The sequence below is a fragment of the Grammomys surdaster genome, unplaced genomic scaffold (genome assembly GCF_004785775.1).
Source record: "Grammomys surdaster isolate TR1022 unplaced genomic scaffold, NIH_TR_1.0 66, whole genome shotgun sequence".
Lineage (NCBI taxonomy): Eukaryota > Metazoa > Chordata > Mammalia > Rodentia > Muridae > Grammomys > Grammomys surdaster.
Genome location: NW_021604568.1, coordinates 3,761,264 through 3,786,314, shown reverse-complemented (window position 1 = coordinate 3,786,314; position 25,051 = coordinate 3,761,264). Strand labels below are relative to the sequence as shown.

At 47.1% G+C, this 25,051-nt stretch overlaps 2 protein-coding genes across 2 annotated transcripts in view; both read left to right on the top strand.

Annotated features, from left to right (window-relative positions):
• Positions 1 to 8,463, top strand: part of Cpn1 (carboxypeptidase N subunit 1) — a 24,984-nt gene extending 16,521 nt beyond the window's left edge. Inside the window, exons 7-9 of the mRNA XM_028775073.1 lie at positions 762 to 861; positions 4,850 to 4,968; positions 7,663 to 8,463. Coding sequence (XP_028630906.1) covers positions 762 to 861; positions 4,850 to 4,968; positions 7,663 to 7,797 — 354 coding nt within the window. The 3' untranslated portion in view covers positions 7,798 to 8,463. The remainder of the gene's footprint in view (positions 1 to 761; positions 862 to 4,849; positions 4,969 to 7,662) is intronic.
• Positions 8,464 to 23,344: 14,881 nt separating this feature from the next.
• The window catches only part of Dnmbp (dynamin binding protein), a 98,005-nt gene continuing 96,298 nt past the window's right edge, over positions 23,345 to 25,051 (top strand). Inside the window, exon 1 of the mRNA XM_028774679.1 lies at positions 23,345 to 23,395. The gene's annotated coding sequence lies outside the window, so the exon portion shown is untranslated. The remainder of the gene's footprint in view (positions 23,396 to 25,051) is intronic.

Sequence of the window (25,051 nt, the reverse complement as noted above, 5' to 3'; positions counted from 1 at the left end):
CCTTCCTTCCTTCCTTCCTTCCTTCCTTCCTTCCTTCCTTCCTTCCTATCTTAGGATTTATTTATTTTATGTATGTGAGTGCACTGAGTACACTGTAGCCGTCTTCAGACACACCAGAAGAAGGCATCAGATCCCATTACGGATGGTTGTGAGCCACCATGTGGTTGCTGGGAATTGAACCTCTGGAAGAGCAGTCAGTGCTCTTAACAGCTGAGCCATCTCTCCAGCCCCTAAAGTTTCTTAATTAAAACAAAATTCAAGGTTAGATCAGCAGGAGCTGGAGAGATGGCTTAGCGGTTGAGAGTACTGGTTCCTCTTTCAGAAGACCTGAGTTTGAGTCCCAGTACCCTCATGGTGGCTCACAAACATTCACGGCATTAGTCCCGGGGACTCCTGAGGCCCTCTGCTGGCCTCTCCCAGCACCAGGCATGCACATGGTGCAAAGACACACGTGCAAGCAAAATACCCAAATGCATACATTTGAGGCTGGGCTGCTAATGGGGACTGTGCTCTTACAAAGCCGGTCAAACAGGAGCTTTGAGAAGAAAGGCAGCGTCATGTGACTGAGTCACAGGATCACACTGTCCACCGAGGAGGGATTGTGGGGTTGGAGGAGCAGTGAAGAGCTAGTTTATGGGATGTCGTCACAGTGTTAATGAACATGGACTGTGAGGACCGGGGAGAAAGGAGAAAGGCCAGAGCCTCCTCCACTGTACCCCTGCTCTGTGACTCTGACGCTCAGTGGCCGCTCTCTCCTGCAGGTTCACCAGGGCATCAAGGGAATGGTACTCGATGAGAACTATAACAACCTCACAGGGGCTGTCATTTCCGTCACCGGCATCAACCACGATGTCACTTCAGGTAGGAAGGAAGTTTCTGCCCCTTCAGTAGAACTCGGGACCATTTTGTAAGGTGGAAAGAGCAGCCATCATGGACACAGAGAGGAGGGTGAGCGCCCATTATGGGAGCAGAAAGGAAGCGCCGTGTCACGGAGCTAAAATGTGGATGAGGAAATTCTTCCACTTCTCGAGTGAGCGGGCTCAGACAGCAGGGAGCAAGTAGCCTTGAAGCGAATGGAGCCCCTGGTCAGAGCCCCCGGATCGCTGTGGAGACAGCCTGGTTGGGAGTATTTCTGGGCTAGACACCATTAGTAACAATGGAGTGGAATAGGCCACTATTATAGTCACTCTGTGACTCTCACGCTTATCCTCTCCTCTGCCTCTGGCATTTCCCACCTGTCCATTCAGACAAAGCTAATAGATTCCTCCTATAGGCTGGATCTGAGGCAAGGTGGATAATCTTGGAGCTACCCAGAACATGCTGGAAGGGCACTGGCTGGGTTTCTTCTGCTGTTGCTATGATAAAGTACTCTGAAAAATAAAAAAAACAACTTAGGGGAGAAAGGGCTCATTGCGGCTCTTAGCTCCATTATAGTTGAGGGTCAGGGTGGCAGGAGCTTGAGGCTTCTAGCGACCTCACGCCACAATCAGGAGACAGAGCTATGTGCATATTAGGACCCAGTGCCTTTTCTTCACTTACATAGACCAGGATCCCAGCTGAGAGTGGTCATTCAATAGTGCCCAATAGCAGGCTCTCTCACCTCAGCTAACACGGTCAGGACATCTCACAGGTATGCTCGGCTCCTCAGCCTCTCAGGCGTGCCTGGCTAGTCAGCCTCACAGGCATGCCTGTTGTCTCCTCGATGACTGTCCCAGCTGAATTGATCACCTGCCAGTCTTAGGAGTTTCTCTGTCTTGATTTTCATGGATGCCAGTAGCTACTCACCTCCCAAAACAACCTTGTTTGCTACCAAGCAGGCATCTCACAACTCACTCTATCTGTCCAGGCTGGAAGAAGTGTCTGCTTCATGTCCTTAGAGGTGGTCCCAGTGCCCTCAGAGACAGGCTTGTTTAAGGAAAAGGCAGAGTTTTAAAAGAATTCCATCACCTCACTCTGGCAGGATGGGGAATATGCCTGCCCAGCAGCTGCACACAGAACCGTGGAGGGGTCAAACTTCAGTGCCATCCCCAAGAACACTGGCTGCTGGGCTTGGTTCTTCCTCATTTAAGCAAGGGCGGGAAAGGTCTCTGAAATGTCAGAGCTACTAAGAGTGAATACCACGGTTAGGCCCCTTTATGGGATCCATTATGAGGATTAGACTCTAGTGACATTGACTGTGCTACTTAACGAAGCACCTGGTGTTGGTTACAGGTGGAGACAGCCAAAGCCCTCTTTGAGGAACCATCTAGAAATGGAACCTTTGTAACACAATTGCTAATCACCCCTGAGCGAGAGCCTCCAATTAAGACAATAACAGTTTCTGGATATAACCTAAACTGTCCAATATGTACATAATAACACCCTGCATTGCTAAAGTATTTGAAAGTAAATTACAGGGCTCGGGGTGTAGCTTGGTAAAGCGCTTACCTGCCTACTGTGCAGAGAGCTCTGGGCTCAATCCTATCACTGAATCAGTTTGGCACGGTGGCTCACACCTGTCGTCCGAGCATTCGGGAGCACTCACCTATCGTCTAAGCATTCCAGAGCACTCAAGCTCATCCCTGGAATTTCTAAGACTGGCAAGTGGCTACATGATGAGGTTGAGCCCAGATACTTAAAATCCTGTCCAAAAAAAGTAAGAAAGAAAAAAAGAAAAAGGAAAGGAAGGTTGGGCAGTGGTGGCGCACGCCTTTAATCCCAGCACTTGGGAGGCAGAGGCAGGCGGATTTCTGAGTTCGAGGCCAGCCTGGTCTACAGACTGAGTTCCAGGACAGCCAGGACTATACAGAGAAACCCTGTCTTGAAAAACAAAAACAAAACAAAAAAAAAAAAAAGGAAGGAAGGAAGGAGATAAATTTCAAACATTTAATAGTATCAGAAAAAAAAATGTCCTCATGACTACCTGTGTCATTCTTTGTTTTATTTCTCACTGTGTAGTGCTGACTGGCCTGGAACTCACAATTCGGACCAGGCAAGCCTTGAACTCACAGAGATCCTAGCCTTAGCCTCAGAAGTGAAGTGTTGGTGTTAAAGATGTGCACCGTCACACCTGGTTGCCAGTCTCATTCCTTACTGGATTTATTTATTTCTAGTATTCATTACCTTTTCATTTATTTATTTTGGCATGGATCTGTATGAGCATACATCAGCCACAGTGAGTGTGAGTTCCAGGAACTCAACTCAGACCCTCAGCTCTGTGGCAAGTGCCTTTACCCACTGAGCCAACCAGACTGCCTGTTTGTTTGTTTGTTTGTTCTCTGAGGTAGGGTCTGACTGAGACTGGCCTTGAGCCCCTGACTCCCCTGGTGGGTCCAACATGCTCAGCTTTTGGTTATCTATTTTTAAAGATTTTATTTATATTTTGGTCTGTGTGTATGGGTGTCTCACCTTCATGTATGTAATTGTACCATGTACATGCAGTACCCAAGGAGGCCAGAAGGGGGCATCTGAACCCCTAGAACTGGAGTTATGGACAGTTGTGAGCCACCATGTGGGAGCTGGAAACCAAACCCAGATCCTCTGCAAGAGCAGCCAGTGCTCTTAACCGCTGAGCCATCTCTCTAGACACCCTCACAACTGAGTCTCAAGGGATGAAGGATTGTTAGCCAAAATTCTTCAACCCTGCCCTAAAATAATAGGCTTCTTTTCATTTTTATTTTCTCTTTAACTTTCTTCTGAAAGTGATGGAAGAAACTGTAATCAGTAAGGGCTGGAAATGTGACTTTTGAGAGTGGGCTGACCTAGTGTGCAGGAAGCCCCGGGCTCAGTCCCAGCACCGCAGAAATTAGGCTTGAAATCCATATTATCCCAGAACTGGGGAGGTGAAGGCAGAAAGATGGTACATTTGAGGCCATCTGCAGATAAAATAACTAGTTTGGGGCTGTATGAGAAAGACCCTGTCTTAAAAATATTCTCAGGCTGGCATGGTAGCATACCTTGTAATCCCAACACTCAGAAGGCTGAGGTAGGAAGATCATGAGTTTGAGGGGCCAGCCTACGTCATGACTTTGGCGCTTGCTTGGGTCACAGGAGACCCCGTTGTCTCAAAAGAGGGAAGATGGGGGTGGGGTGAGAAAAGTAAGATTCTCAAGCCAGACAGTTAGTGATCATTCCGTCTGATTCTTCATGTATAACACCCCTGGGTGGTGGATGTCTAACCTGGCTGCCGGGGTTGTTAGTACAGATTGTGTGCTGCTCAGCTAAGTAGCTTTCCAGGGTCTTGATTCAGCTCCTGTGTATCCACTCATCTATACAATAGTTCCTTTTCTTCCTTTGACAACTGTTTATCGGATTTCTGAGTTCGAGGCCAGCCTGGTCTACAGAGTGAGTTCTAGTACAGCCAGGCTTACACAGAAAAACCCTGTCTCGAAAAACAAAAAACAAACAAACAAACAAACAAACAAAAAAAGACAGCTGTTTATCAGAGTAGTTTCTGCTTCTCTCTGGCAAAGTCTGCCTCCATACATTGAGACTAGGGTACTCATCTTTATTTCTTCAAGTGTTCTTTTCTTCTAAATGGCTTTTCAAATGTCAGAGGGCTCGCTGTTTCTTATCAGGCAAAATATTAACAGACATTTCCACCTTTTCTCTTTCCTAGTGACTTTTTACTGGGCATGAGTCTGTATTAGACCCAGTATACAGAATGAACTGTTGTGTGAGACACAGCAGAGTGAAGCCTTCCCAGGAGAGACTCCTCCTGGAGAACATTCTTCTGAATGGGTTAGCTGTCATACTAGGAGGGGAAAAAAAAAAAAAAAAAGGCTGGTGGCCAGCTCAAACTTTGATTGGCAGGTTCAGTCTGAAGTATGTATGAAGTCAGCTGACTGAGTTACATCCTTCTGATATTTAGGTGAACACGGGGATTATTTCCGGCTGCTGCTTCCGGGCACTTACTCTGTCACTGCTAAGGCACCAGGGTACGACCCCAAAACAGTGACTGTGACAGTGGGGCCTGCGGGACCAACACTGGTAAGCCTTAACCTGATCTGTAAATGTCATGCTTCATCTTAAACAACCCATTGCTGTGTTGTTCTCTCTCGACATCTCCTGACTCATCTCTTTGGCACTGTCTCTCTCATCCTGTGTCTTCCTCTGTAAATTGGTGCTAACACTTTTCTATCGCTGTGATGAAACACCATGACCAAAAAGCAAGTTGGGGAGAAAAAGGTTCATCATTCAAGGAAGTCAAGACAGGAACTAAACAGGGCAGGATCCTGGAGGCAGGACTGAAGCAGAAGCCATGGAGGGGTGCTACTTACTAGCCTGCTCAGCCTGCTGTCTTATAGAACCCAGGACCACCAGCCCAGGGATGGCACCACCCACCATGGGCTGGCTCCTCCCCCATTGATCACTAATGGAGAAAATTCCTTACAGCTGGATCTCATGAAGGTATTTTCTCAACTGAGGCTCCTTCCTCTCTGTTGCTTGCGTATGTCAAGTTGACACACAAAACCAGCCAGTGCACACTTCCTCCTCAAGGATTGCAAAGACAAAGCACAGCTCCATAGAGTTGTAACACAGGCTGGTTAGTAAGCCCTGGTGATTCCCCCAGACAGCACTGGCTGTTACTCAAGGCCATAAACTGGAACCACCACTAGGTGGCGCTCTGCAAGCTGACTGTGCCCTGTGGTCTCAGGCTCACTGTACGTGTGTGTGTGTGTGTGTGTGTGTGTGTGTGTGTGTGTGTGTGATATGTGAACGTGTGTTGGGAGAATGGGGCATGGACCTACCATGACGGCGGTCAAAGGACAATTTCAGGTGTCAGTCCTTGCCTCCCACCTTATTTGAGGCAGTGTCTCTTTGCTGTCTGCTGCTGCACCCTGTGTGTGCTCTAGGCTCGCTGGCCTGAGAGCCGCCAGGCAGGGATTCTCCATCTCTGCCTCCAGTCTCCATGGAGGGTCACTGGGATTACAGAAACCCCCTGTGGTGCCTTGCTTTAAGGAGTTTCGGGGATTCAAACTCAGGTCTTGTATGACAAGTGCTTTATGTGACCGACTAGGGAAGGAGAAGGCATCCTTCCATTATTTAAAATCCTATTTTCCAGCCAGTCACTCCTCTTTCTTCCTATCCCACCCTAAAATCAAAAGCTCAGCAGCAGCCTCATATGTAAATAGTGCTTAAATAGTGCTTACCGTACAGTGGACAAGCCCTTCACTGCCAAAGGTAAACAGCTCCGCAGCATATTGAGGTATGCCTGTTTTGAAGTAGCTCACTCCCCCCCCCACACACACACACACACACACGTATCCTTTAAATAAACTAGCATAGCCACTCACTGTGTCCAGTATAACCCAGAGGCACAATCTGTCATTTGGATGTAGTATTCCAAGACAGTAACAACTACCAGTCTGTTTATTGATTGCACGACCATCTACTTCCCTTCCGTTTTAATTTTAGAGCCGTTAGCTACTTGCTTGAGGGAAGAAAAAAAATGTTTAGTAAAGGGTTTGTTGTTGTTGTTGTTACAATGAAAAGGATTAAACTGTCTTCCAGCTTTCTCTGCTTTCCCCACCTCCCTCCGATGTTGTTCCTCTGCCCTTTACCCCTCTTGCCCATCCCCTCCTTTTGGTCTCTTTCCCAGGCTTAGGTGTTACCTAACTGGGAAGTAGGAAATGGTCTCCCACAGTTGTCCCCTCCCTTTACAGAACATAGCAGAAAATCCGGCTATGGATTTTTATGGAAGAGGCAGGAAACTCAGCAGTGTGTTTTTACCTCCCCATGCTTCCGTGGTTCAAGCTATTCCAGGGAAGGGTTGCCAGGGAAACCTCAGGGGAGTGTACTTAGGACTTGGTATCACTCCCTCCTCATTTGCTGTTTATGACGGTTCCACACCCAGTGTGCCACGCCCAGTTCACAACATCATCCCACTTGCGGTCCCTGACTGGAGGAGAGTTGTGCACAGCCCTTGGAAGACCACACAGATACCCCTGAAATCTTAGGCTTTAAGAATTTAGGGGGATGTGATGGCACACACCTTTAATCCTAGCACTCTGGAGACAGAGGTAGGTGGATCTCTGTGAGTTCAAGGCCAACCTGGTCTACAAAGCAACCTGGAAATAGCCAGGGCTATGTAGTGAGACCTTGTCTCAGAAAAAGAAAAAAATTGAACCAGACAGTCTCTGTCATCTCTGTTGCCATGTCGGGTGGCAGAAGGTCAAGAGACACCCATTGGCGTGTACGGTGACTCACACAGCCAGCAGCAGGGGAAAGATTAAGTCCCTTTAACCTTTCAGTCAGTGCTCTTGCCGTGAGCACGGTGTAAGTGGAAAAGCGATTAGAAATGTAAATAGAATTTTATGCTAATACATGTATTTAAAAAATATATACATGGGACTGGAGAGATGGCTCAGCAGTTAAGAGCACTGGCTGCTCTTCCAGAGGTCATGATTCAATTCCCAGCACCCACATGGAGGCCACAACTGTCATGGGATCTGATGTCTTTCCTGGTGTGCATGAAGACACTGTACTTACATATATACAATAAATATAATTTTAAAAAACAACATACATTTAGTCCATCTGCTGCCACACACTTCTTGTCACCAGTGATTAATTCTGTGTCACTGTTTTGGGAAACAATTACCAAGTCTGCAGCACCATTAGAACCCGGGGCAATGGGGGGAAAGTCCGAACAGGAGCTTAGCTTCTGCCTTACCTTTGCAGGTTGACTTCCAACTCAAGAAAAGCACGTCTCAGGTGCAGAGAGCTCCCAGCCGAGGACAGGGAAGCAGGGCAAAGCAGCCGTGGACATCCAGAAAGAAAGACGCGGCAACAAAGCGACATAGGGGCCCTGCATGAAGCCAGCACCCAGGGCCACACACAGCGAGGCCGTCCCTGCTCTCAAACCCCATGGTCACACTTCTCTTTTATTACCTGGGACATATTTAGACACAGGCACAAACAGAACAGTTCCGAGTGTTTCTGTCTGTCCCAGGATCAAGCTTTCCTTAGGCCAGCATTAAAGGAGTCCGAGCCTCTTCCAGAAACTGGTGCCACTATGCATGCCTGCAGCAGGGTTCTGGAGACCTTCTTTCTGGGAGTCTGGTTTGGGTCACTACATGCGGAGACAGGTTCCGGCTAGTTGTCCTGTTTGTCTCCAAATGGAGCCATGGAGCTGGTGATGTCGTGGCACTGCAAGAAGCTGTCCAAATGACTGCAATGCTGAGGCGATACAGAATTGCCTGGGACTGTTTCCACAGTGGCCAGCGATTTCTAGTAAGGAGAGGATGTAACCTGAAGGGCCCAGTTCCCCACCCCTCGCCTGTGAGCACTGCCAACAATTTATACCTTCCCAAATGTTTTCTGGGTATGTAGGAGACATGGCACCTCTGTAGCCTGGCATGCACTAGGAATGTGTCCTGTGAGGGCAATGTTTGGGGCTCTCAGAGTCCTAGCTGAACCCACTGGTCCTGAAGGCATCATTGAGCAAATTAGATGTTTCTGAATACACTGTGTCCTCTTCCATCTTGTGCCTACAGCATATAGCATTGTCGGGTTACTGTCCCAAGTCCTCTGTGCCCAGTGCTGGCTGTTAGGGATCAGCCTGTATTTCCACAGCTGTTCCACTAAGGAACCCAGCTTTCTCCTGCAGATGAGCAGGTCCCCTCTCACGTCTCAGGCCTCACAAACATCAGCTGTGAGGATGTGGATCTTCAGTGAATTAGCACATTCTTTCTTCGTCTTTCCTTGAGCCATCTCCATCTGAGACCAGAGACCAGAAAGAGGCAAAGATGTATCCCCTCCCGACTAAGAGCTGTCTCTTCTCAGGCTAAAGGGTTAATGCTTTCTTTGCAGATTCCCGGGTTGGACTCTTTGGGCCTCTTCTTCTAGTGACATAGCTTTGAAAGGGCACAGCTCAGCCTAGTGACATGTGATGCTTGTACCTGTCACGTATGCCACATATTTCTAGATTGTCTGAATATCACATACTAAGTCATTTGACAAGCTGATGTCTATAAAATGGGGACACAGAGTGCTTGCTGGCAGGGCTACAGACTTCTTTCATGCTAGGGATCTTTATTGGGCCCCTGCTCACAAGAATGCAGAGAATGCAGAGAGGAAGGAAACATGGCCCATGGTCTCAGGTTGGTCATATAGCAGGGAAGACCCATGAATACTGCAATACATTGTCATAATTGCTGTGACCCGGGAATTCTGAGGTGGAGTTGGAGAGCCCACCGAGGGCTGGGCAGAACCCGATTGGGTGATGGCCATGGCTGCTGCCAAAAGAGCTGAACAGACAGGCGGCCACAGGGAGCCAGCTGGGAAGGTGGCCTCAGCCTTGAAGGGGCCAACTCAGAGGGGTTCCCAGCTACACCTTATGGCATTCCTACCTTCTGGAGACTTCCATCTTCTTGTTCAGATCTCCTCTGCTTGTGACCCTGAGGCAGAAACACTAAGACTTACAGGGCAACCAAAAGGCCATCCTAAGTAAGTCCAAAGTAGTAAGGTTAAACTGAAACTTCATACAGAATACCCAGGCTCATGTATCCTGAAGGAAAGCTGTGGTTTTTATACAGTTGAATGTATACAGCTGTGCACTGGAACCTCTGTCCCCAGGGTGATGGTGGCATCAGGGCGATGGAAACTGTGGGGGTGGGGCCTAATGCAAGATAATTAGGTCATGAGACCCTGCCCTCCAAATAAATCAGTGCTGGTCTCCTGGAGTAATTAGCCTTGAGTGAACCACTGCCAAGCAGGTCACCCTATGGTCTAGCCCCTCTGCTTCTGGTTCATTCCTTCCCATTTCTCCATGATAGGAGCAGACATCAGGCCTTTGCCAGGATGCAGAGGCTATGTTGTTAGGACTCTCCAGCCACTGGACTCCTAAGTCAAACTCCCTTACTTCGTAGGCTATCCGGCCCCAGGCTAAAGAGCACTTGTTGCTCTTCCAGAGGACTTGAGTTTGGTGCCTAGCATCCACATGGTGGCTCACAGTCCTCTATAACTCCAGTTCCAGATGATCTGGTCTCCATGGATACCACATGCACATGGTGTTCAGACATACACACCAGCAAAACCACCCATACACATACAGATAAATCTGTCTTTTAAAGTGTTCTATGGATTGACAAGACCAGAGATTGTAGTAGAACAGTTAGTGTTATTTGTTCATCTGGTAGATGAGCCTCATGTATACGTCACATCCTGTTTGAATGGTGGGGAGAGAGACAAGCCAGAAGACACAGTTTCTACCTTTTTTGGAGTTGGATAAATGTGGAGAAAGCAACAAAGACTAAAACAATTTACTACATAAAAACATAAGAATTTTTATCTGAAATGTGAAGCCCAGAGATCTGAAGCAGGGACCTGTGGAGGCAGGATGGTTAAGGAAGATTTATCTGAGCAGGTGCTATCATCTGGGCTGATATGAAAAGACATTGGGTGACTTACCAAGAACAGACAAGTAACCCAGGTCAAAGGAGTCATGAGCCCAAGGATCCCGTAGCAGGGAGCAGCGTCTTCGTCTCCAGCATCTCTTGGATCCAAGGGTACACGTATGTCCCTGGTGTGTGAGGGCGTGGGTGGAATGAAAACTTCTGGTTTCTGTGGAAAGTCGATTGTGTCAAATGATGTTTTGCTGGGGCACACAGGTGAAAGGATGTTTCACTGAAGCAGACACGAGAAAGAATGTTTTCCTGAAACAGACACAGGTAAAAGGATGTTTTGCTATAGCAAACACGTGAAAAGACTCATGATGAAGGAATATGGCCTCACAGACAGTGGGAGCTGGAGCTTTGGCTTGATTTGCCCCAACTCTGACTCAGGCCAGTTCTCGAGCCTTGTGGTTTCTTCAGGGTTGACCTGTAGCTTTTTGTCGTGTGTGGTGTCTTCCTGATGAGAGTCCTGGGCCAAAGCTGCTGGCCTGTATTTGGGGTTTGCTACAGGACTGAACTGCTGGTATCTGGACAACAAAGTGTGGACTCGCCCCAAAGAACTCTTTCTGAAGAGGTCTACTGTTCTCTTCCACTACCTCTGGTGGATGGTAGGCTAGAAGGGAGGTTGAACCCTTATTAAAGTAGGTTGGGAAAAATGTATGCCTACAGGTGGGTGCTCTCACATTCCCCCACACTACAAGTCTAACTCGGCATCCTAACCACAGAGTCTGGTCAGCAGTGAGCCAGGAAAACTCACTTTTTCCATGGCAACAGAACACCCAGGGGAACCTGACCAACCATCCCCAAAACAAGGTTCTACAAAGTGGGGCAGCTTGCCTCTGGGCGAGTCTGGCATCTGACCTGGAGAAACTGAAGTCCTGTGTGGAGGGGACCATCCTCCATGATCTGTCCTACTATGTCCCTGGCACACAGCCTGCATGCCAGTGGCCCTCTGCCAACTGGAGTGTGGCTTCAGGGCAGCTGCAACACTGGCTTCATTCAGACTAAAAGTCTGAATCTAAAAGCCTCGAGGATCCTTACTGGGTAGATGCCTAAGCAAACTCGTGTCCTCTCCCTCCTCCTAAAAGTTAAAATTTCACCATTTGGAAAGGCCTCCCTTCACCTGGCATCCATGTAATTAATGGTCCTTACCACACCCCTTTCCATCCTTGCCACGCCCCTTCTCTTCCGGGGAGGGGGGGGTCTTTTTCTCTTTCCCTCAAGCTAGCTAGGCTTCTCCTTGACTGGGTACAGCTGGAGTTGGCGGAGGCCTGACCACCTGCAGAGCGCAGCTTCAGGGTGGGCTGTGGCTTGTTGCTCTGCTGGCCTTCTTCACACAGTCCTGGGAACAGACAAATAAAACTATTTCTTGGCTCCCTGTTCCCCTCATGACAAGGGAAGAGGCCTCTTTGACTTCCCTTAGATTGTCCCCAGCCAGGCCTTAGGCCTGGAGACACCAAGCTGAGCTTGAGATCAAAGGAGCCGAGGAATCTCCTTAAATTGTCTCCAGAATCAGATCCGACAAAAATAAGCTAAGAAATAACAGGACCACAATTTTATTCCTTTTCCAAAATACCTAAATGTTTTTACACTGTGGTTTATAGCTAACCAATAAAATTATTTTATTATTCCACAGACCAATAAAAAATTTTAATGACAAGTTAAAGGTCCACTAGCTATTTTGGAGTAACTTACTGACTTTCTAATAAGGCCAGTTAGAAGAAATATGTCTGCCATTCTCTACCTCTGTGAATTCATAATTGCTTTCATGTCCCAAGTTAGGAAATCTATCATCTTAACATTAAACGTCATGATCCAGGACTGCAGAGATGGCTTAGCAGGTAAGAGAGCTTGCTGTTCCTCCAGAGAACCTGGGACCAGTTCCCAGTACTCACCTTGGGGGCTGATACTCACCTGTAACTCCAGCTCCAGGAGTTACACAGTTTTACACACACACACACACACACACACATCATACAGACACATAAAATGTTTCAGCTGGACATAATGATACAGGCCTTTAATCCCAGCAATTAAGAGGCAGGAGGATCTCTGTGAGTTGCAGGCCAGCCTGGTCTACATAGTGAGAGCCTGTCTCAGATGAGAAATAAACAGACTAATAAACAAAGTGTAATCTTTAAAAGTGTACTAACTCCCTTTTCTCATTTTGCTACAGTAAATGTTGCATTTCTAATTAGCATTAGTGTCTTAGATGACTAAGTCTTCATGCGTGAGGACTTCACACACAGCTGGATCCAGGCACCCAACTCTGTAGCTTAAAATCTCTGCTTTTTATTTCATTGTCTGTGGTGACAGCCTCTTTCTCACCGTCTCTCCCAAGAGGGGGCAGGGTGACTGAGAGTTCCACAAGCTTGTGTTCTCCCAGACTAGAAGCAGACTAGCTGTGAGTCTTTGACTCTGTGTCACACACTTATTTAGGTGTGATTTTCAGTAACACAAATTGGGAAACCATCATAGTGACTGGTTAGTCAGTCTGGGGCTCTCTGCCACTTCTGGAAGATGGAGGCCCAGTGCACAGGAGATGGGAACAAGAAGCTCAGAAGTTCAAGAACATCTTTAGCAACATACGGAGTTCAAAGCCAGCCTGGGATGCAGGACCCGCATACATACAATGTGTTTCTGACACAAACCATATAAGAATGGTTAAGTCATGGGAAACATAGGGAAGGCGAGATGAGCCAACCTCATGGAGCTTCGGCTTCTCATTTATAAGCTAAGAGTGACAGTGACCACCTCTGTGTTCATCACGGTGTGTGCCAAGGAGAACAACCAATGTTATCTAGAGAGAAAAAAGACGAACTTTATTATCTTGCTCCATTAATGTAAATAACCAGGACAAGGAAACAGATGACCTATAAGGAGTTTGTGGGTTGGTTTTTTTTTTTTTTTTTTGAGACAGTGTCTCATTGTGTAGTCTAAGCTAGTCTTGAACTCAAGACCCTCTTGTCTCAGTCTCCCAAGTGCTAGGTTTCACTGCTGAGTACCATGTTTGGCTACATTCTATTTTTAAAAATTACCTCTGGAGCTGGCAAGGTGGCTCTGGGTATAGGTGCCTCTGCTACGTTTGATGAGTTCCGTTGCCGGAATCCACATGGTACAGAGAGAACTGACTCTTCTTGGAGGCTGGTCTCGGTCCTCCACAGGAACACTGTGGCACACGCAGGCGTGCAAATATTTACACACAAAATAAATAACCATTAACCATTCTTTTTAACCAAAAAAAAAAAAATTCTACTCAAATGAAGAATCCTGGTTCTGTCTCTTGGAGAAATGTTTTTTTTTTGTTTTCTTACTGATAAGAAAAACTAAAAGTGTAAGTGTATGCTGTGGGCTTTACATAAGGCCAGGTTATAATAAATATTTTCTACAAAATTGTCTTCAGGGGTTGAAGAGCTGGCTCAGTGATCACTGCCTGCTCTCTCAGAGGGCCTGAGTTCAATGCCCAGCACCCACGCTGTAGCGTAAGACCGGCTGTAACTGCATTCCTAAGGGACCCAGCACCCTCCTCTGGCCTCCTTGTGAGGCACACAAGTGGTGCACAGAGATACACGCATACAAACCACTTGTACACGTACAATAAAAACATAACTGTCTTCGAAATTTTAGCTTCTACGTTATCAGCTTCTGATTTCCTTCATTCTTTCAGAGCACAGATGCCTTCTCCCTTTCTTATCTCTTTATGGAAATAGGAAGAAATACATCTTTTGCAAGTACATAAAATGGATGGTTTTTTTCTAAAAGGAATACTACTTCTGGGACTGGAGGGATGATTTGATTAAGAGCTCTGGCCATCCTTCCAGAGGACCTGGGTTCAATTCCTAGCACTCACATGGCAGCTCACAACTGTCTGACTCAGTTTCAAGGACTCTGATGTACTCTGTTGGCCTTCACAGGCATCAAGCATGTATGTGGTACCCAGGCAGACATGGAGGCAAAACACCAATACACTGAAAAATAAATACGTTTTAAGAATATTACTTCAGCCGGGTGGTGGTGGCACATGCCTTTAATCCCAGCACTTGGGAGGGAGAGGCAGGCGGATTTCTGAGTTCGAGGCCAGCCTGGTCTACAGAGTGAGTGCCAGGACAGCTAGGACTACATAGAAAAACCCTGTCTCGAAAAAAGATAAGAAAAAAGAACAGAAGAGAAGAGAAAAGAAAAGAAAGAATATTACTTGAGTTTCAACATCTGCTCATTGAGGCAAGCCTGGTGTGCTATGGTGGGTATTTGTGTTAACGATTTGTTTTGCCTACTTTTAAAATTTTTTCCTTTGTTTTCATCTCGTAGATGAGGTTGCCTGAAACTATCTATTTTGACTAGGCTGGACTCAGAGTCACAGAGATCCACCTCGCCTCTGCCTCTGCCTCCCTGCCTCCCTGCCTCCCTGCCTCCCTGCCTCCCTGCCTCCCCACCCCCACCCCGCCTCCTTGCTGGGATTATAGATCTGTGCCACCACCATGCCTGGCTTGGTTTTTATTTTTGACTGGGATGGAATATGAAGCCAGTTGAAGCTTCTATAGGTAGACGAGAAGTGGGCCTTCTGCATAGCATCAAACACCTGCAAAGACACCAAGTACAGTTCTTGTGGTTGTTTGTTTGTTTACAACTTAGAAGCTTCCTCACAGGAAACCTTTCTAAGAGCAAAATACGAATTGCATCACTCTAGGTCCCTGAGTGGAGCCTGCTATCTTTCTCTAAGACAGTGGTTCTTAACCCTCCTAATGTTGTGACCCCTTAACCCAGTTCTCAGGCGCTGGTGGACCCCAACTCTAAAATTATTTTTGTTTCCACTTCATTTTTTTTATTTATTATATGTAAGTATACTGTAGCTGTCTTCAGACACCCATATGAGGGCATTGGATCCCATTACAGATGGTTGTGAGCCACCATGTGGTTGCTGGGATTTGAACTCATGACCTCTAGGAGAGCAGTCAGTGCTCTTAACCACTGATCCATCTCACCAGCCCCTTGTTTCCGCTTCATAACTGTAATTTTGCTACTGATATGAATCATGATGTAAATAATTTTTTGGAGCTAGAGGTTTGTTGAGACCCACAGATTGAGAGCCAGTACTAGGAGCTGGCCCTGCCTTGCAGAAGTCCTCTAAACAGATGTGGCTCTGTGAAAACCATCCTCCTCTATTATCTGAGGAAAAACAGCCCTCCTTGCCCACTTCCATCCCCAGTGAGTGCTGGTCTTCCACTGTCTCCACCCTGGGACTCAAGATGTGTTCTGATTCCTTTTTATGAGTAGTTGCAAGCCCTCATCTTCTGTATTGTACCAGCAAACTCTGGACGGCTTCTTCCTTAGCAGTAGGTGTAAGAACGGGTACCAAGCTGTACTTCTAACCTTAGGCCCCTGGCTGCCCTAGGATTATCCTGTATCCTGTATCCTGTGTGAGGCCAGCTTTAGTCAGCAGCCTGATAGTCTAATCAGCTTATGGCTATGACATAGTATACATTCAAGAGAAGTTCTGCTGTGGGGCTGAGCCATGGACCAGCTGGTTTTTGATGCTGTCCATGACGACAGTGAAAGTTCAGACCCAGAGTCCCCTGGCAGGTAGGATTCCTCTTAGATCTAAGATCAAAGGTTCGGGCGGTGGTGGCACACACCTTTAATCCCAGCACTTGGGAGGCAGAGGCAGAGGCAGGTGGATTTCTGAGTTCCAGGCCAGCCTGGTCTACAGAGTGAGTTCCAGGACAGCCAGGACTATACAGAGAAACCCTGTCTCAAAAAAAAAAAAAAAAAAAAAAAGAAAAAAAAGGTTGACACATCTGAATAGTTTAAACAGCTGAGATTCACCAGTACTGACAAGAATTCTGTGTTTTGGCTTATTGGAGATTACTAGTGGTGGAAGGACGCATATTTTTATTTTATGTGTATGAGTGTTTTGCCTGTATGGATGTCTGTGAACCATGTATGTGCCTGGATTGAACAGGGGCTGGAAGAAGATGTCTGATCTTGTAGCACTGGAGTTACAAGTGATTGTGAGCTACCAGATAAGTGTTAGGAATCAAACCCAGGTCCTCTAGAAGAGCAACCAGTGCTCTTACTTTCTGAGCCATCTCTCCAGTGTTTTTTTAAAAAATATTTACTTATTTTATACACACACGCGTGCGAGCGTGCGCGCCCACACACACACACACACACACACACGCACTATATCTCTCTTCAGACACCCCACAAGAGAGCATCAGATCTCATTAAAGATGGTTGTGAACTACCATGCAGTTGCTGGGAATTGAACTCAGGACCTCTGGAAGAACAGTCAATGCTCTTTAACCACTGAACCATCTCTCCAGCCTTATTCACAAGTTTTAATGTCACATACTAATCTCTTGTTTTACAAGGCAGACCCCCACCCTCTCTATCTTCTCCCCTCACCCTCTCTACCTACTCCCACCTTTCAGGAGGGTCTGGTGTACACAAGGCTGGGTTTGAACCTATTATGTGGCCAAAGGTAATCTTGAACTTTTGACCCCCCTGCCTCCACCTCCTGAGCGCTGAGATCACAGGGATGTGCCACTTTGGGAGTTTCTGTGCTGCTGGGGCTTGAACCCCAAGCTTTATGCATGCTAGGCAAGTACTCCACCAACTGAGACACTCCCAGCCCCACCCAGATCTCTTTGATTAGTTTTATTCTGGCCCTTTCAACTACAGATATTGATTCTAAAACTCTGTTTTTACTAGAGTCTAAATGATCCTCACACCTGTTTACTTTCTATTGTTCTTTACTTGCTTAGTTATTTACTGTCCGTGTGCCCCTGTGAAGGTCGGAGGGCAACTTTCTGTGGTTGAGTCTCTCCTTCCACCACGTGGGGGCTCTGCAGCACGCGCAGTTCCTCAGACTTGGTGGCAGCGAGCACCTCCACCTGCTGAGACATCTCGCTGGCCTCTGTGTGTTTTCTAGTCTCACGACTCTTCTTGCTCACACCCAGTCCTCAGACACCTTGTTGGCCTCTGTGCTACTTGCTCACACCCAGGGTGTTAGGGGTTAATTCGCTGTGTCCCTGGCTGGCTCTCTTCATGCTCTCTAGTCCATGTTGACCTGGCATATAATTTATCTCCTGACACATGATTGTGGAGTCTGACTTTCATGATGGCAGGGAATCTCAAATGCCCACATACTTCCATTTTGTGTCAAGAGAACAGTGAGTTTCCCTTGATCAGAGGAAGATTTACCATAGATGGGCTGTCTCAATGTTCTCAGCCTCTTAGCCAAAGGAGTGAGAACAAGGGCTCACACCAATTTGCAAAAGAAGGAGGATAACTTTACTTAGAGCCAGCCGGGCAGCGGTGGCGCACACCTTTAATCCCAGCACTTAGGAGGCAGAGGCAGGCAGATTTCTGAGTTCTAGGCCAGCCTGGTCTACAGAGTGAGTTCCAGGCAGCCAGAACTACACAGAGAAACCCTGTCTCGAAAAACCAAAAAAACGAAAAAAAAAAAAACCAAAACTTTACTTAGAGCCAAGAGTAGAGATTTAGAGAGGGGTTCACTGCCCAGATTGTCAGTGGGTCCCAGTAGTACCCAAGAGCCCCAGATGGCAGCTGAGATCTCCCAGTGGCCTAAAGAAAGGAAAGAAGGGCTGGCTACCAAAGGGCATCTTTTGGGCTAGTCTCTATCTATTTTGACTGATAGGTTAGGTTGTTAATTTTCCTTACTGTGCATGTCTGTCTCCTCCTGGAATATACCCGATTTTAATCATATGTTCATTTTAATCATCACACACAGGCACAAATTAATAAATAGCAGATTGATTCTGAAAAGGGAAGACTTTGCTTTGCCTTACGGGAAAGGCATACAAAACCAGTTCCGTACACATCAGCTTTTTAAAAATTTTTTATTATTATTTTTTTATATGGATATGTTGGGAATATACTATTTGATGGTTACCAGCCTGGTTACCAGTTCCAGGTGTGGAAATGTATACTATTGTTGGGAGACAGAACTCTCCATCTTGTGAATTATTACAAGAGGGTGTTGTGTAGCCCCAGACTAAACAGAAGTTTAAACTAAATGGTTTAAACTAAACCATTCCTATACTTGCCTGCCTCAGAAGAATGGTATTATACCGTTCATGATTTAGAATCTCCATGATGCCCTCAGGCAATCAGTCTCAAACTTTACTGCACCCACCAAAGTGCATACCTCTGAGAGTCAGTGACCTGCTGTTGGGAGCCGACTCTTAGCCGAAAGCGGCTATCATCTTTGCAGCCATCTCGAGCCATATACCCTGACAAGAGACTTGTTTTTAACAGCCCGAAACAGCTGAGCACACTCTGATAAACATTTTGTTTTGCTGTTTAGTGCCACCAGCAGCTAGGTGCACGTGGTCTCCATGCTGCTAGGCGCATGACGTAGTGTCTTCAGTTGAGCTTGTCCACGAGGGCAAGGCACGTGGTAAAGGGTATAAATACCCAGGATTTCCTTTCAATAAAAGAGACTTGACCAGACTCTGTCTTGCGTCCATTTTTTGAGTCTCTCGCCCCTCCATCCCCACTCTCTCTCTTGCTAGACCCTGACCTGTGGACCAGAGCAGCAGAACCAGCCATTACAAAGTAGCAGAATGGGCTGTTACAAAGTGGTGCTCAACGCCCGGCAGCAAGAGACCCAGTGAGGGACTTTAGTGGAAGAAGGGTCGACTGAAAATTCAGAAGTGAAACAGAGGTGATGGCCCTGGGAAACTGCCACAGATCAGCCAGAGGAGGGAGAGGTTGAGGTTTTCCCTGTATCAGAGACTAGAGATGCTCAAGGGGTTGTGTGGAGACATCACACAGGGTTTAATTTTCAAATTATTAAAGAATTAAACAATAACAAAAAAAGAGTGAAAAAAGCTGGGCAGTGGTGGTGCATGCCTTTAATCCCAGCACTTGGGAGGCAGAGGCAGGCGGATTTCTGAGTTCGAGGCCAGCCTGGTCTACAGAATGAGTTCCAGGACAGCCAGGGCTATACAGAGAAACCCTGTCTCGAAAAACCAAAAATAAAATAAAATAAAATAAAATAAAATAAAATAAATAAATAAATAAATAAATAAGTAATTCAGTGTCACAATACTGTGCCACTGCTCCCTTTGCTCTTGCAGTCTTAAAATCTGTTGCAGAGGAGTGGCTGACTCCTGGTGATTGGGATACTCTAGTGAGAGCAGTTCTTAGAGGTGGTGACCATCTTATTTGGAAATCAGAGTATCATGAGAATTGTAAAGAGACAGCTAGGAGAAACATTCAGGCAGGCAATGGTTGGTCCTTTGATGCCTTAGTAGGAGAAGGGCAATTTGCTTCCAGTGATAACCAGATGCAATATGACCCAGGATTATTTGCTCAAATTCAAATTGTGGCCATGAAGGCTTGGCACAAACTCCCAGTAAAGGGAGACCCTGGTGCGTCTTTGACCTCAGTCAGACAAGGGCCTGATGAACAATTTTCTGATTTTGTTCATCGATTAAATGACAACAGCAGGGAGGATTTTTGGTAATGCAGAGGCAGGTGTAGATTATGTGAAACAACTTGCACATGAAAATGCCAATCCTGCCTGCCAAGCAGCCATTAGACCCTACAGGAAAAAGACAGACCTTACTGGGTATATCAGACTCTGTTCTGACATAGGGCTCTTCTACCAACAGGGCTTAGCTATGGCAGCCGCCATGCAAGGACAATCAGTAAGAGATTTGTTGGCAAGTAGAGACAAAAAGGCCTGTTTTAAATTTGGCAAGCCTGGACACTTTGCAAAATATTGCAAACTAGAAAATGATTTAACCCAGAGACAGCCCAGAAAACAGCCTGGGCTATGCCCGCATTGCAAACGTGGAAGGCATTGGGCTAGTAAATGTAGGTCCAAGACAGATGCACAAGGAAACACCCTTTCCCATAATCAGGGAAACGGGAACAGGGGCCAGCCCCAGGCCCCGAACCAACACAAGCCAAAACAGGCTAATGGGGTAGTCAGTTTCATACCAGCAAACAACAATCCCTTTCAGAGCTAGTCGAGCAACACCAGGAAGTGCAGGACTGGACCTCAGTTCTGCCACCCACACAGTATTAACCCCAGAAATGGGACCTCAGGCCTTACCCACTGGAGTGTTTGGACCACTCTATCCAAATGTGTTTGGCCTGATAGTGGGAAGAAGCAGTGCTACTATGCAGGGACTACAAATTTTTCCTGGAGTTATAGACAATGATTATCAAGGTGTAAGGTAATGACCAAGGCAATACAGAATATAGTCGCCATTCCTACAGGAAGGAGGATAGCTCAACTGTTGTTACTTCCATTGATTCCTGCTAATCACAAATATAAGAGTCCGAAGAGAGGGGATCAAGGCTTTGGTTCCTCTGATTCGCAAACGGCAGATGCCTCACGCTGGTGCCAGAGAGACTGATTAAACAAATAGACAATAATAACAAATCCAGGGAGGAGAAATCTCCTGGGAAGCGTATTTTTTTCTTTGCCGGAAACATGAAGATGCCTCATAATTGTCTTCAAACTGGAGTGGATCAACCACTGACTTGAGAAGTTCTCAATGCAGAAGAAGACATCACTACCCGCACCTACAGGGGGGGCTCTATTAGACTCTTGGTTCCCTGATTTATGATTTAGTGGGGTACATTGTTTAGACCCAAGAGAGAACCCATTATCACAGTTACTATAGTTGTTTTTGGGGTTTGAGATTGATTGGGGCAGGGACAGGGATTTTCTTACTTGTTTTGTTAAGATCAAAGCTATGATCAGTTCTGTACTTATTTAGATTTAGAAAATAGTGTTACAGTACAGAAGATGCTTATAATTTTTCCTCCTCCAACAGAGGGAGTTGTGTGCTACACTTAAAAAGAGTATCGCTCTGAGGCTGAATGGTTTACACCAACCATTCGGGCATTGTTAAGTCTCTTGTCTGTTGGGTCCATGCTGTTCAACAGACTGATGGCTTTGACCTGCTTATTCCAGAACTGACTCTCACATGAAAGGAAAATGTTTCTATTAGGGGCTGGAGAAATGGCTCAGAGAGAAAGACACACGCTGTCAAGCTTGAAGGCCACATGGTAGGAGAGAAATGGCTCCCAGAAGTTGTCCTCTGAGCTCCTCATGAGACCCCTGCCTCAAGTGCTCCCTGCCTCAGTAAATAAATAAATAAATAAATAAATAAATAAATGTTTAAAAAAAATAGAGGTGTTTAGATAGAGCTGAGTTATGCTAAGCCGTTCCAATGTTGTTTTAGTTTCAAAATGAAATCTTTGCTTCCAGTTCATCTGGCTTTCATAAGGACTCCTTGGCTCCAAACCACAGTAGAAAAGCATATACACAGAAAACAAAATTGTGGTTAGTTAATAATAACAAGTATTAGTGACTGGGTGTGGCGGTGCACACCTTTCATCCCAGCTCTTAGAGGTGGGGGCAGAGGCTAGTGGATCTCTAGGTGTTTGAGTCTAGCCTGGTCTACATAGCAAGGCTTAGGACAGCCAGAGCCATATAAGAGAGAGAAGACCCTGTCTCAAAAAATAAAGTAAGGAAGAAAGAAAGAGAGAGAGAAAGAGAAAAAGAGAGAGGGGGGAGGGAGGGAGGAAGGAAGGAAGAGAAGAAGAATGGTTCTTATCTAGGTAACAGATGTCAATGTTACTTCAAAAAGGGAAGGAAAGCGCACTGTTTCACAAGCAACTGAAGAGTTTGTTAATTTTTTTAAAAAACCAAAAATCTGGAATATTTGTTTTACTACAAAAATGACTTCCTTCAGTGTTCGAACGGCAAAGGAGGAGAATAATGTAAGTGAGACCTAGGTACAGGCTCCAAAGAACTAGAAGCAATGACTCCAGTAGATACGCGTACACTTTGGGTCATAGCCTTATCCACAGTAGCCAAAAAGGAAACTCTGCCAAATGCCCAGTGAAGGACACAGGCATAAACACAACGTAGTATATTTAGCAGTAAAAAGGAAGGAAATTCTGACACATAGAACAACACAGATGAAACTTAAGGCATTATTCTAACCGAAATAAGCCAGACACCAAAAGGACAAGCGTTGTGGATTCCGTTTATGAGAGCGTCCGGAATAGAATTCATAAGGACATGGGAGAGGAGGGATTCCTGGCAGGGGAGTCCCGGTATGATGAGAGCAGTTTCAGTTTGGGAAGATTAAAAGGTCCTGGTGGCAGACAAGATGATGGTTGCATAGCAATGTGAATTTACCTACTCTGATGAACTCCACACTTTACAATGATTCAAACGATACCCTTTATGCTATGTCTAGTTTACTACGATTTTTTAGAGTCAAGAAACAATCTAGCTAATGAGACTTTAAAATAAAGCCTTATCTCTGCTGTGTGTGCATAGTGATATGAGTCCTGCATTCTTTAAATCTGCTAGGTAGGTCCCCTGATCGTGAACCCCAGCACTCGCACCAGCCTCTCCGTGCTCTTGTGATCTTTAACAATCAGAAATCCTCGGGGACTTTCAGAAACCGAGGCGCTTGGTTCTTGTATTCTGTGATTCTTTGCTTTTAAATTCTCAAAATTGTCCTGCGAGACTTTGCTCGTGAGAAAAAAAAAATCGATGAGGAGTGGGCAGTGACCTGGTGGTGCTCCCTGTAATCCAGCACTTGGGGGAATGGACGAGGATCGAAGGTTCGAGACTAGCCTCCACCGCGGAGTAAGCGAATTCGCGCCACGGAGAATTCGAGTTTTCTAGGTTGGCGGTAGCGCGGGTGCGTGGGGATCTGGATCCTAGCCTGAGCGAGGTGTATCTCTAAACGCCCAGGCGGTCCGGACCTCAGTTTCCCCGAGAGGCCCTGGGAGCCCGAGCCCCGACGTGGCGGGGCGTCGTCCTGGGCGGCCGCCAGGGGGCGCGAGCGCGGGAAGCGAAGCCCGGGGCCCCGGGGCGGAAGCGGCGCGGAGGGAGGCGGGGCGGCGCGGAGTCACCCGGATCGGCCCGCCCGCCGCCGCCGAGGGGAGGTGACCGCGGCCCGGCCGGGCCACCAGTGGCCGTGCGCGGAGGGAACGCCGAGCGCGGAGAGCAGGTCGGTGCAGGGCCGAGCGCCGGCGGGGTGGCGGGGTGACCGGGTGGCAGGGTGGCGGGTGGCAGGGTGGCGGGTGGCAGGGTGGCGGGTGGCGGGGACGATCGCCTGCGGGGCGCGCGGGGCTTGCGGCGCTGCTCCCGGTCACGCTGAGCTGCGCTCCGCAGGACGCGAGGCCCTCGCTGTCCTCACGCACGTCCGAGGGGCGCAGGGGACCCCCGGAGCCCTAGGGGCCGTGCCGGGGCGCGGACGCGGGGACGAGGTGTCCAGCCGGGGCGCTGTCACTGCGCCGCCCTGCCTCTTGGCTTTGAGTTGAAGAACTGAGCCCCAGTCCTGCCCCGGTCGCTGCTGCAGCTGGTGGGCATGTGAGGCCGGGATTCCGTGACAGCCAGGCAGGGATGGTTTCCCAAACAACCCCGGACTATTTATATTTAGCTGGAGATGCGGCTTTGGTTGACTGGAATTTTTAGGTACCCAGGCACTGATGCCAGGCATGCGTGTGTCAGAGGAAGATGGTTGTCTGTCACCCGGATAAAGGGATGTTGGGGTGACCAAACGGGCTGGCATCTGGTGTATATTAAGAGCTTCGAAGAGTGTTTAGGGCACAGGGCTGTGTTTAAAAGCCAACTTGAAAAGCAAGATCGTATGTGGAATTATGGATGGCAGACTCTAACCTGTCTTACAGTGCTTCTTTTATGGTCGTGGGAGCACTTCGTGGAACTTCCTAATTAATAATGGTGACAAGCTGGTGATGACACCGATACTTGGGTAGGAGCATAGTTTAGACTCCACTGTACTTAGTGAGTTACATGCCGCTGACGGAGCTGACGAATCAACAGGCGGTTTTTGCAGCTCACAGACCTAATTTCTCAGTTAGTGCTGCATTTTTATAAAACAGTCCAAGGAAGAGCGGAGTCGAGGTATAATGTTCAAGTTAGTGTGTCTATCGGGACTCATTCCCCTAAACTAGTGGGTCTTGTGATCTCTCAGGCCCTTCCACCGCTAAAGTCTTTAATTTGTACGCTGACTTACTTGAAACAAATCCCTCCTGGTGACAACAAAGTCCTAAGAAAGCAAAGTTAATTGTACATATGTAGCAGATGTTAAACTTCACTGTGGCTCCCAGCTACCCACCTCACACTGGACTGAAATGAGTGAAACCTGTTTGTTTTGCTTGTTTCCGTCATGGATGTTTCTGTGTTAATGTCACCCAATGGTGCGTCTAGGCAAGTCCAGCATAGGAGTGAGGTACATGTTGTCACAGGTAATTTTTCCAAAAAGCAGAGAACATTCTGACTCAAACTGTGCTAACTTTTATCACATCGCGCATGGTTTGGGCTGACGTGGGATAGGAATTTTTTTAGATGCTGTTCAAATATGTATGAGTTATTTGTCCTTTAACCCACAAAATAGAGCCTCCTAACCTCTTCATCTCACTCACCCCCTCTTTTCTGGCCCCATGCCCCTCTGAGCACCCCCTTTGCCTGCGAGACCTTCTTCACATTCCTCCTTCCCCCAGGTGGCAGGGCAGGGCCTTGCCCCCAGTGCCCACTGGGCTGACACTACTACTACAGGATGCTCTACTCCTGCCGAAGGGGCGAGAGTGTTCTGCGTTCTGAACGTTTATCTCTGTGTTTGCAGAGTGTCATGAGGGATGTC